Raw genomic sequence first — 13,239 nt, 5'->3', positions numbered from 1 at the left:
AAAGAGGCGCACCCTGCCGGGACAGACGCTGCGCTCTCGCTGCGGAGCACCCTTCCAGCGCGTTCGTCTCCGGGACCGACGCTCAGACTCTCTACTCTCGCCCCAGCCCAACTTGCTTTCCCGCCTCGCAAACTCCGGCTTCCCTCCACTCCCAGCTCATTTCCCTCCACTTTCCCTTCCTCCGCCTCCCATCCCGCAAACTCCGATCCCCCACTCCTTTCTCCCTCCCTCCCCATTCCCCTCTCCCTAGTCAACTCCTAGTCGGCGTCCGCTTCAGACTCCCCGCACCCTCCCAACTCGGTCGCCCGCTCGCGTTCGTCTCGAAGCCATGGCGGGACCTGGAGGCTGGAGGGACAAGGAGGTCACGGATCTGGGCCACTTGCCAGTAAGTAGAGGACGCCCATCGCCCCGAAGTGCTCTCTTTGTGCGGGATCTGAGCACCGGGAAGGGACCCCCCTCAAGCCAGGATAGACTAGAACTTCGACGGGTCTCCCAGGCGCGGAGGGGACCTTGGGCGCCGGCGTGAGGAAAAAGCGCCCCCTGGGTAGGGAGCCTTGCCAAACTTCTGGGAAAAGCCAAGCCACCGGGTGTCTGGGGAGAGAAGAGGTGGCAAGGGGGTGCTTGCTGCCTTAAACCGCAGGACATTTTCTAAATGCCTGTTGTCCAGCGGCTCTCTGGTACCTGTCCCGGCCGGGCTTCAGGAAAGGCCAAAACGCGAAAGAAGTCGCGTGGCTTCCTGAGAGCATTCCTCTCTGTTACCCCGACACCCCATTCTTTGCTGCGGCTGTTGCCGCCGAGATGCCTACTTATGAGGTGACCTTTACTTTTAGGTGACGACAGGCTAAAAAATTAAAGCGTGGGAGTCTCACTTCTCTCACTTTCTAACAGCACTTTCCAAAATCTTCTTATTCTTGCCAGGGCAGTGCTCCCCATTAAGTGTTGTAGGAGGTGAAAGAACTTGACGCCTTTGAGGGGAAAAGTGAATTCTGCACACCCCAACTTAAAAAAAATGTATGGTGCCCCACGGCTAACCTGATTAAGCTTTTTCTTGAGGTTTTCATTTGTGGATTCTCTTTTCCCAAATGCCCAGCTTTCGTCCAGAGTTGTAATTGATTGGCGAGCTATTATCGCCATCGTTATTAGTAGACTTATTATTTTAGCAGTGCCGTTTATTTCATTGGCATCTGGTTTCTGGCTGATATTGGATCTCACCCAAATCCGTGTTTCAAGTTCCCGTTTTAGATTGGCATTTCACTTGCACCCTCTCTTGAATGCAAAAGGCCCCTGACTCTCCGAAAGGGAAAAAAAAAGCAGGCACGGTACTGGAATGATCGCCAGGCAACTGTAGTGCAGGGCAGTGGCCTGCTTGCTTTGGGAAAAGCTAAATATTAACCTTGAGGTTATAGGACTATTCAAAGTCGCACTGGCTTAATATTATACATACTTGGCATTTAAAAACTGTGTTTTTAATGATGACGGACGCCTGCCTCCCTGAAAAAACGGGGTATTCCCAAAGCCTCGCCGCCTGTATAATTTTACACTCGAAACCAGGGAAGGGGTGATGATGCTCATGGACAACATTTTAGCAAATTGTTCTTTGCCGTCTACAAACCACAATACAAATACGTTGAGTTACAAATATCAGCGCCGTGATTATTTATTCAGCTTCATAAAATAAAGTCACAGAACTTTTAAAAATTAAAATTTTCCCACCCCGCATACACCAAAGATGTCTTCCTTTCAGTGTGCATACATGAGCTTTCTGGAATATGGAGGCCTCAATTGATGCTTTCCTTTCTGAGCAGAACTTTTATATTCAGATTAAATTTGCTCCTAAGTAAAAGTGTAAAATTGAGAAATTAAATGTCACCGCCCACCAGCATTCTCTTTATGGTGGGGAGGGGGCCAAGAAAAAAAAAGCAAACTCAGGCAGATATGTGAAACCACACATGGGTAAACTGAAATAAACTCCTTTCTAAAAATGACTAAAGAGAGGAATGGGAAAGACCTCATAGAAATGATAGGGCCGGGAATTCCAAACCCAAGGAGAAAAAGAAGAAAAGGTTTTATTGCTACAGAAAAAAAGGAGGGGGGGGAATGGCCCAGACTAACTGACCTGCCCATGGCCCTGAGACATAAGAATTTGGTGTTTGCTGGAGCCCAAAAGATGAGGGGAAAGGCTGCAATCTTTACATTGCAGCTCAGTGGACTATTAGTGTTCTGGAGGGTAGGGGGAGGATGGGGGGGCGGGAGTAGAAAAAGATAAGGTTGTTTTTACTGTAGGGTGAGTAGGGAGAAGATACAAAATCTCAGGGGACTTGATGCCTCACCTCATTTTACAGACTCCATGACTGACGATTTCTAAATTTTATATGTGAGCCATTTTGTCCCATGCGGAGGTCTTTATTGTCTGAACAAATTATACATATTTTTCCCCCTCTTCCCAAACACCCAGATCCTAACCCTGAAAAATTTAGCAGAAGAGCAGCGTATCCTTCAGAATTTCCTTCCCTATCTAATTTTTAGAGGTGGGAAAGTTGTTTTTGCTTTGGTCACTGAGTTACATTTCAGGGATTTGGGGTTTCTTTATATTCACCTTATTTCCTGACCTTTTGAAGAACTAAAAGCCAATGAAGAGGTGAAGAGCCATCTGAGTGAGCTGTGTTGTACTTTACATTTTGATGCAGAGTTGATACAACAAGCAAAGAAGTCTACCTAAGGTGGTGTGTCCCTTGCGATAATTATCAATACGTGTACGAGTGTACGACATGCGTGAAGGTCAGAAAATTGTCATCTGTCAACACCAAGGATACCAATTTGGCAATTGCCAGACCATGAGGGGAAATGCAAACCTTGGCATTTCAAATTGAGCAAAAAGAATCTTGCAAAATACAGACAAATGATTAAAATATGGGTGTAATTTAACATTGTTAAAGTATGTTCTTTGTAGGCCTAACCAAGCAAAATGACCAGGCTTGCTGTGCAAATTGGGATTTAAAGAAAGTGGCAGAACGTTATTGGATATATTTGTTATTAGATGGATATTATTTTTAAACCTAAAATGTAATTAGGAGTGAAATCTGGGGAAGCCAACAAGGGGGAGAAAATTATATAACTTTTAAAATTAAAAAAAAACTTTTCTATAATGATAATAACTTTTTTTTTTGCATAATGCCCTCAAGTTAGAGACATAGAGAACCAATGTAATTACCATTCAACAATAGGTCAATTTCATTATGCTTGTTAATTAATGGGTTACAGTAATTTTTAATGATTTTCTATTGAATGAATGTTTTCTAGAAGTGCTAAGTCAAAAAAGAGAGTGCAAAAAAAATGTGGTTTGTGCTTTCTTCCTGAAAAGAGAATTGCGAAGCCTGTGTCTTTATACATATCCTTGTAATGTGAATGTATTGCCCACCATCAATACCTGGGTGTGCATCTATATATGCATTTAATTTCTTTTTCCTAGGATGCCCTCATCCTTGAGACTGGAAACTATCCCTTCATTTCCAAATCTGGCATGTCTTTCACTATAATCGTCCCCTTTGCCTTCTGTGCCCAGTATGGTAATGACATTCCTCACTTCCTCAACGGCTGTGGCCGTGGTATTTTGACACTGCCATGTGTAGTCCTAATCTATATTGGGGTCAGGATTAGACAGGCCTTGAGGACAGTAGTGGCAGAGGTGATCTGAAATAGCACATGATCCAAACACTATATTTGAATTACATTAGGTTTATATTTAAATATAACTGTCAGCTTTCCCAGTTTTCGACCACCCAGACCAAGCCCGCTTTCCACACTTGGTCATGAGAAACTTCCCACTTTACCAAGTCGCTTAGCCCCCATTTGGAAGCAGTTTTTACCTTCAAGTCCACTAGGATTGATAAATTCAGCACATCCTTCATACATATAGAGCATCGCTTTAGCATAATACTAAGCTTCGATCTACTTTGTCATTTTTTTTTTTTTTACCCAGTTGCTATTGAAGTGGTTTTCATATGTTAGTGCACAAGTATAGTACACGAGAATCCAGAATCATCTAGGGATTTGAGGACATTTCCTGGGTATTCTGATTTCATAATTCCCTGCTATGCCCAAGGAATCTGTATTTTTAACAAGATTTCCCAGATGATTCTCATGTAGGGAGAGTCTGTGCAGTCCACAGTTTGAGAAACACTGGTCCCGGGGAAGAGTTCTAGAATTCTAAACTCTGCACTTGAATTATGAAGCTCATTCTTCCAACTTTCTCTGAAATCTACTCTGGCACTTATCTTGTCATAGCCACTATTTTCACAAACCTTTTATATAAAATCACTGTTTCTAACGTTAAAAGAGGAAGGACAACCTCTGCTATCTGCTTCTATCATAGGTACTGTGCGATTTCTTTCCTTCTTTTCCTGCTACCTAATTCCTGGGACACATTCTCTCATTCTCCCTCTTTACTATCCTAAATTTGAAATTTTCTAGCGACACAAGTTGACCATTTTCAATTCCCTTTTCTCCTTAATCTCTGCCATATTTTGTTCTGTTGAGCAGTTCCTGCTTTGAACTTCTCTCTCTTGACCAGTTAACATACTGCCTTCTAGTGGCTCATTTTCTTCCTGTTACCCCCACTCCTGGCTTTTATCAAAATTAGTCATCAAGGTGCTCCTCCTCCCCTCCTCTCTTGAATTCATGACACAGAAACAACTCCCTAAAATTCTAGGTTTCACCAGGCAGCCAAAGTAGGGCTGGTAAATTTCAGGAGATAATTTAGATAATGTAGAAAAATATCACAAATGCATCAAGTATTTGTCTTAACAGTTTATGATTTCAAAATGTCTTAAGACTTAGACTTTTAGTTATTTCTTTTGAAAAAGGCTTTAGAAATCAGGGTTTATTCTTTACTGACCATTTTGTTTATGTAAGGTGACACCAACACTTACAACCCCCCAAATAATCTCCAAACTGATAAAGCAGTCATAGATAGGAACATCTTTCTTCTTCTGGTTTTCTTATCTCAGGGTGGCAGGGTAGAGGACAGGACCAAGTAATTAAGGGGGCCCCTCTGATAGAGACCTCTTAATTTCCCAGTGCCTAGAAAGAGGGTTCCTTTTTAATGCTTACTTCCTAGGGAGCCAAGAATATACTTGCTGTGACTGTAAGTGGAAAACACGATAACTTGGTAATTAGTATCGTCCTTCTCCCTTTTTTAACTTAATTTAACATTTAATCTTAAAAGATAGTAACACATACCCTCGTATTAATCCAAACTTTGTAAAAAGAAAAAAGTAGCATGGAGATAGGGAAAAAAATATCAGATATAACTAATGAAAACAATATAGTCTTAGGTTACATGAATACTAGGTAGAGCTGCCTTAAGAACAAAGGAAATTTTAAAATTTTCTCTTATTAAATATGAGCATTTAAATAAGATGGTTTCATCATTTGTGAGCAGGAAAAAGTTTCTTGACAACAGAAATATAGATGAAATAAGGGCTCCATGAATTTTTGGAGGCATTTTATCATCCCGGCCTATTGCCTTAGTGTCTCTTTTGAGTAATTAGATGCCTGAGTTCATATCTGAATAAGGTACTTATATTATTGAGGGCTAGAAAATAGATTAGAGAAACTTGAGGCTGTGCCCAAAGATTCAGAAATAAAGCTTGTACAGACAATGCAATAATGCTCTAATATATGGTATCTTTTTCAGGTAAAATGCAGCTTTAACAAGGAATGGTTTACCAATAGGAATTGGCTAACATCTTTGATTCTTTTGACAGATGACCAGAGGCTTTTTTCTCCAGAATTAATAAAGTCTGAAATAAATCCCTCAATGATATCCTTCAAAGAGATATGCTAAAATGATAAAGTCTTCAAGCTGGTCCTTAGTAACTTTTTTGTTTGCTTTTCCTCCATAAATCTTTCAATGAGTAATAACAAAACTGATAATGCTTAATATCAAAAGCACTATAACAATCTACTTTTCCCTTTTTAATGCTAAAAACGAACATTTTAAATAACTTGCACATTTTCACTGGGAGTATGTTCCGTGAACTGTTTGCTTACAATCATAACTGTGTCTGCTGTGACATTCACTTTAATGACCATTTGAGAAAGTAAGCTGCTGTGCTGCTGTTTTCTCTAACAATGGTTGTATCAATCCAGTAGAAACATCTGGATCTTAGAATGGTAGATGATATTTTTCCTATAGAAATTTAGAGCTTGGAAAATTACCTAACACAATGCCTTCATTTTATATATGTGAAAACTGAATCCCAGAGAGAGTAAATAACTTACCCAGAGCCTTATAGTTAATTAATGGCAGAGCTGAGGCTAAAACTTAAGTCTCTTGACACTCTGTCCAGTTGAATACTTGCTAACTGAAGTAATCCCAGAGCTGGGTAATTTTCTTATGACAGTTTTGCTACATTACACAAACATCATGCCAGTTTTAAGGAGTCCATAATTTCTTTCATCTACATTGCATATGTTCAATAGTTTTTCTGTTTCGCTCAAATTTGTCACAGCATTAAAAATGTTTTCGAACGAGATTAAACAAAGTTTGTGTATATAAAATGTGCTTTATATGAGGCATAGTGAACTTCCAAGAACTTGCCCATGTCCCTACCATTTTGTGTCTTAATTGGCGTCTACTCATGTCTCATATAAGTTTTGCTAAAATAGCAAAAATAGGCTGCTAGACTAAGAGTTCAAGCAGTGATAAAATTCAAGAAACCATGTTTTTTGGTGAACAAGAAAGGAATGCCCATATTTGAAGGTAAGGAAACAATGCTTGAGGATGAATATGGAAGCTTTAAGACTCTGTGCTTAAACTTGTTATACTTTGTTTTCTATGATGTCACCATTTGGCTTAAGTCACAGAAAACATCTATTTGTGCCATGAGAAGGGATTCAGCTAGTGCAAAGATTAAACTTAAACAAAACAAAAGAACAACACTTTCTACTTTTTTTTTAACAAGTGATGCTCTTTTAATGCCACGATCTTACTTTGTTATTTGTATTTAGAGATATATTTCTTCTTAAGAGTTGCTATAATACAAATAAGCCATCTATACTTCGTATGCAACATCTAATCATCATTGCTGTACATTAAACTTTCCTCCTGTCTGGTTAGGGCTCAAAAGAGAAATGTTAAAAGACGACTTCTATTGCAAATACATTAACTTATTTCCACTTTAATTGTCTAATTCCATCATGAATATGCCTTAGCTTTACTTAACTGTATGCACTTTACAGTTTTATGGCAATTAATTACACAAGTACTTAATGTCCATACCATTGTTTCTTTTTAAAAAATGACTACTCTCAGTCCAGGGAAATTGTGACGTGTCTATTACTTTGGTGAATGACACTTTGGTTCTTCCCATGTAAATTTTAAGGGAATAGGCAGATCAGAAATACCGTTTAAGTAGTTGAATACTTGCCTATTTTCTCAAGAAGATTGACAGTATTTTTTTTTCTAGGATCCAACTGGAATATTCTCACTGGACAAAACCATTGGCCTTGGAACTTACGGCAGAATCTATTTGGTAAGTGAAGTTAGATTATTTACTTATTCTTCATTTTCAAGAGATAACAATTATGAGTCAGACCTCCACACTACAAATCAAATAGTGTCACAAGATGGCATTTCACCTTGAGATATGAATCCAATTAAGGTAACTCAGTGATATCTGTAAGAATTATTGTTTATTATCACAAAAGGAATGTAATGGTGAATCTATAGTGAACCCACCAACCAAACATAAGATGTAAAAATTACTGGGAACAGAAAATCAATAAAATTATCTATAGAAAAGGGAAATAATTCAAATAAGATATACTCAAGTAAAAATATTACTTGTTTTATATCATGTACCCACACTGTCCTAATTATTCACCTTCAATTGAAAACTGAATGTTATAAAAAAAAGTTTTCATAGCCTGGCGCCTGTGGCTCAGTGGGTAGGGTGCTGGCCCCATATACCGAGGGTGGTGGGTTCAAACCTGGCCCTGGCCAAACTGCAACAAAAAAATAGCCGGGCGTTGTAGCGGGCACCTGTAGTCCCAGATACTCAGAAGGCTGAGGCAAGAGAATCACCTAAGTCCAAGAGCTGGAGGTTGCTGTGAGCTGTGACGCCATAGCACTCTACTGAGGGCGATAAAGTGAGACTCTGTCTCTAAAAAAAAAAAAAGTTTTCATAACATTCAGTAGCATAGTATGCACTTGAGTGTGCACATGTATACAGTAAGGTTTTCTGAAGAATCTAACAAGAAAAAATTCTGTGTTCAATGATTACTTATTAAGCATTAAGTATATGCCAGGTTCTGTGATAGTCTCTGGGAATAAAATGATGGACAAAACAAACAAGGTCCCTTCTCTTCCCAGGTCTAGAAATGTATAAGTGATTAAGTATGTGTGTGTGTGTGTATGTGTGAGGGGGTTGGAAGAGTAACATACATTATATAAGTAAGCACAGAAATAACTGCATACAGTTGTCCTTCAGTGCCTCTGGGTTCTGCTGTGAATTCAACCAACCTTGGATCAAAAATATTTGAAAAAAATTGTTTCTGTACTGAACATGTACAGATATTTCCTGTCGTCAATCCCTAAACAGTACCGAGTAACAACTCTTTACATAACATTTACATCGTATTATATATTGTAAGTAAGCTAGATATCATTTAACCTAGAAGGACATGCAAATACTTTGCCATTTTATAACAGGCACTCAAGAAACCCTGATTCTGGTATTTGAGGAAGATCCTGAAACCAAACCCCCATGGATACTGAGGGATGACTGTAATTACAATTCTAATACGTGATCTATAAGCAATTCTTAGGGATATAAAGCATAAAACAAGGGAGCTTCATTTAGATTGAAGGCTCAGTGCTCACCTCCCACTCCTTAGAAAGTGACAGTTGAACTGATACTTGGAGGATAATACGACATAAGCAAGCGAAAGTGTGGGTGTGGAGGGTGATGTTAGGATGATGTTTGAGGTAGAGACAATGGCAGAGTTAAGGACTGGCTTGGGGTTGGAAGTCCTTTGTAGCCTTGTCACCTTGATCAGGTAACTCTTCTCCCACTCTCTAAAACAGAGGACTAACATTTTCAAAATCTTGTTTAAAGTTCTACACAAATGCAGTGTTCTTCTTTGCCAGGCCTGTCCCTCCAAAAGCTGATCACAGGTCCTGGTCATATGGGTTGTGTAGCAGTGTCTTGGGATAGACCCAGAGGAAGGAGCTTTTTTCTAGTTCAGAAAAGAGCGCCCTCTGCTCGCCACTCCTTATAACTTTGAGGCTACATCTACCCCATTTAAATTCTTTTCTCACTTACCCTGGTTGGAGTGGGGAGATGCTTTTGAAATTTTGCACAAAAGCACCTAAGCAGCAGTTCTCAACCTGTGGGTCACAACTCACAGGAACTGTATTAAAGGGCCACAGCATTAGGAAGGTTGAGAACCACTGACCTATAGCATAGAAGCTGAGTAGTAGAAATGACATATGGATAGGTCTTAATAGCAGAAATAACTTTAGTAAATATCAGAAATAGAGAGATTGCTAGTATTCACGACAAAAGATTTTTCAAGGCCTTTTGACCTTACCTATGAACAGTGACCTAATAGAGACCCAAATCTATTGTTTATGCTACCTCAAGGACATTCCATTCTGCATGATTAGTTACTAGTTGTGTGATCTAGGTCAGTTTTCATACCTTATATCTGTACCATATACACAGGTAGAATGTTGATGGTCTAATTGTGATTTCTGCAGCTCCATATGTATTTTAATTCCTGGTGTGTGTGTGTGTGTGTGTGTGTGGTGTATACTTCTGATGCGAAGGTATGGAACCTTTTCCACCACGAGATGTTAGAAATAAAAACCTCTGAGTCACATAAGGTAAGGAGCAATGGTAAGCCTAAACAACACCATCTGGGGAATGACTGCCACCATCTTGGGATGGTTTCTCATAATGATTCATCTGGTAGAAGAAAGATGACATCAAATGAAGAAAAGTCAAGAGAATAAAAAGGTAAGTTGTGCATGAGAATTTCCCTTTTTAAAACTCAGGGTTTCTTGAGCTAAACTATGTAGTATATTTGGTAATAATTCACTCCTTGAAGTTTACAGCTTTATGAGTTTGGACAAAAGCATATAGTCATGTAACCACCACCACAATCACGATTGTCAATGTACATCTTAAATTACTTACAGTCTATCTTCAAAGGATATTCTCCCTTTTCTCTGTGTGGTGTCCCAACTGGTGTTGCTGTGGTTGCGGTTGTACATTTTTCTTTTACAGATGACATCAATCCACAGTACTACCCTCCATTTCCTATACTGATGACCCTCACTCTTTTCCCTATATTCACTACTATTTTTTATTTAGATAATTATCTTTACAAGCCATTAAAAAGAAAAAAAATGTCCTTTATATTTATCTTCATTGTAGCCATTTCTGGAATCTTCATTTCTTTGCATAGTTCCAAGTCTCTATACGGTATGAAGAACTTATGCCTGAATTACTTCCTTTAACGTTTCTTATTGTTCAGGGCTTCTAGTAATGAATCCTCTGGATTTATGCAAAAAGTATTTATCCTTTATGTTAGAAAGATATTTACACTGTATATAGAATTATGAATTGACAGTTTTTTTTCTTTTAGCAATTAAAACACGTCCCTCTATTGTCTTCTAGTTTGCATAGTTTTTGCGGTGTGCTACAGTTTTTATCTTTGCTCCACTATTTTTTCTTTGCCTGCCTTTAAGATTTCTCTCTTTGTGTTTGTTTTCCTTAACCAGTTTAAATGTGAAATGTCTAGAGTTTGTGTGTGTGCGTGTGTGTGTGTGTGTATGTGTGTTGACTGGCTATTTATCAGATAATGATTAGAGAGTTTTAGGGTTCTCTGAGCTTCTTGGGCATGTGGTTTGACATATTACTATTTCATTATTTGGAGGAAATTACTGGCCTTTATCTCTTCCAATATTTCTTCTGTCCTATTCTCTTTTTGGAAATCCAATTTCATATATATTAGACCATTTGATATTATACCACAAATCTTGGATGCTCTGTTTGGGAAGGTGTGTGTGTTTCAATTTTTTTCTTTGTGTTTCAATTTGGATCGCTTTTTTCTCTCTTCGGTTTCAGGGATTCCTTTCTCAGTTGTTTCAAGTCTGCTGATGAGACTTTAAAAGGCATTCTTCAGCCCTATTACTGTTTTTCATTTCTAGCATTTCTACTTGACTGTTTTTCAACAGTTAACCATTTTGCTGAAATCCCACATTTATCCATGCATGTTTTCCATAATTTTTTTAAGCCTTTCACACATTAAACACAGTTATGTTAAATCGTCTAATAGTTCTAACATCTAAATCACCTCTGAGGCTGGTTATGTTGGCTGCTTTTTTTTTTTTTTTTTTGGTGAGTTTTTTTTTCTTTCTTTTTTAGTCTTCTCAAAATTTTTGTCTGAAAGCCACACATAATATGTAGAACAGTAAAGACTGACGCAAACAACATTTATGCCTTCAAAGGTGCATACTTTTTCAGCTAAGTTGTTAATGCAGGAGACAGAATCAATCTAATAAGGAGATAAGCTGCATTTGGGTTATCTTGTTGCTCTGATTACCCTTCATTCACTGCTAGCTTCAGATCCCTCTGTTACCTTGTGCATAGTGTTGTTTTGGTTTTCTGGAAGGTTTTCCTCAATAGCCCTGCTTTACCCCCAGCTTTAGATCTTCCATGTGCGTCTGCGCCTCCTAGAGGTTCTCTGTCCATGCTCTTCCCCTCCCCTAGTGGTGTACTGCTATTGCTTCCTACTGATTGCCTGCTAGCCTGGAGGGTGTGGGCAGGGAGGTGTTGTCTGTTTTTCTGCTTAAACCTCATTCTTAGCAGATGGTGTGGCCCTGGATCAGGAGAGTGGGACTTCCTCAGTCGCCCTGCCTCTCTTCTAGTGGTAGGATATTTTTAATTATTTGGGCTCAGAACCAGTTCTTGCCTTTCCCCCTAAAGTAAATGACTTTATTTCTTTACCTTTGCCTAGTTGCAGTAGGTCTTAATCTGTACGTGGGCGGAGGAGTGAGACCAGTTTGCTGCCTTTCCTTCTTTCCCCGAGGGCTTAAGACTTTTATTCATAAGAGGAAAAGAAACTGGACCTGGTTTCACGGTTTTTCCATTGTACTGGCTTCTCTTGTCCACCAGGTCTGTACCATAAATCTGCGAGGAAGAGCCCACAAGTGTGTATAAATTCTTCTTGTGTCTGTGGCTCCCATTGTCTGTACTCTCATGCGAGGCCACATCTGGTCTTTAGCAATTCATTAAAAACTTAGCTGAACTCTTTATGCCTGATTCTATGGTGACCCTGTCTTCTCCCTGCAGCCTCAGGTGAGTTAGAGCTCGTGTCCCATCTCCCCTTGCAGGTGCTTATCTTTCCTCAGAACTCAGGTAGTTGGTTGCCTTGAGACTTCCCTCTAGATTCAAGAAAAATGTGACTTTGTAGATTGTTCCTCTTTTATTAGAGTGGGCGTGGCACTTTTTTTACCTTTCATATCCTCACCAGAAGTGAGAAGTCCGTGTTAATTCCTGTTAACTGGATCTTCATGAAGCATCTAGCAGATGCTTGGCCCTCTACACATTCATAATTCCCAAGGATTTTCTGTATTTATTCAGATGCGGAGATAGAGAACACTGTCTACCATCCGATCTTTAAAGTACACACCTCTGTGCTGCAGAATGTTGATGCTTACAGAAGCTTTATTGACACCAATAAGTTTTTTCTCTGTCATTCATTCACGTGACCTCTTTTTATTCTGCTTCAAATTAATTTCCTCCTATAAAAAGGGTTGGGATGGTGGTGCCACCCTCAAGGGAAACAATCTGGGGTATATAATCCCAATCTGGGGTATAATAAACACTTTTAAAATTTTCATCCTCTTTACACCAATAATTCCACCTTTGGAAATCCACAATAAACATTCCAAATATGGAAAAAACAGACATATTCATTGCAGCATAAAGGTAGCATATTGCGGTGAAAAGAGGCCCTGCTTTGAAAACCAGGCAAAATGGATTCAGTGCTTACTTGGCCATTAATTGGCTATAACCTCAAGGAAGTCACTTAATCTCTGAGTATAGATTTCCTTATTTTTAAAATTGGAGCTAGTAATAACAAGTACCTTGCAAGGTTTGATAAAATTTAGAAACTATATATATATATATATAACTTAATATTGTTGTATTACCTTTTTTTTTTTTT

General features: G+C 39.1%; 1 protein-coding gene across 1 annotated transcript in view; it reads left to right on the top strand.

Annotated features, from left to right (window-relative positions):
- Positions 1-328: 328 nt before the first annotated feature.
- NRK (Nik related kinase) overlaps positions 329-13,239 on the top strand; it is a 125,939-nt gene continuing 113,028 nt past the window's right edge. The window contains exons 1-2 of the mRNA XM_003801634.2: positions 329-385; positions 7,470-7,535. Coding sequence (XP_003801682.1) covers positions 329-385; positions 7,470-7,535 — 123 coding nt within the window. The remainder of the gene's footprint in view (positions 386-7,469; positions 7,536-13,239) is intronic.

Source organism: Otolemur garnettii, unplaced genomic scaffold (assembly GCF_000181295.1).
Source record: "Otolemur garnettii isolate 467f Iridium unplaced genomic scaffold, OtoGar3 scaffold00216, whole genome shotgun sequence".
Classification (NCBI taxonomy): Eukaryota; Metazoa; Chordata; class Mammalia; order Primates; family Galagidae; genus Otolemur; species Otolemur garnettii.
The sequence above is the reverse complement of the archived record's forward strand: the minus strand, read 5'-3'. Positions and strand labels throughout refer to the sequence as shown.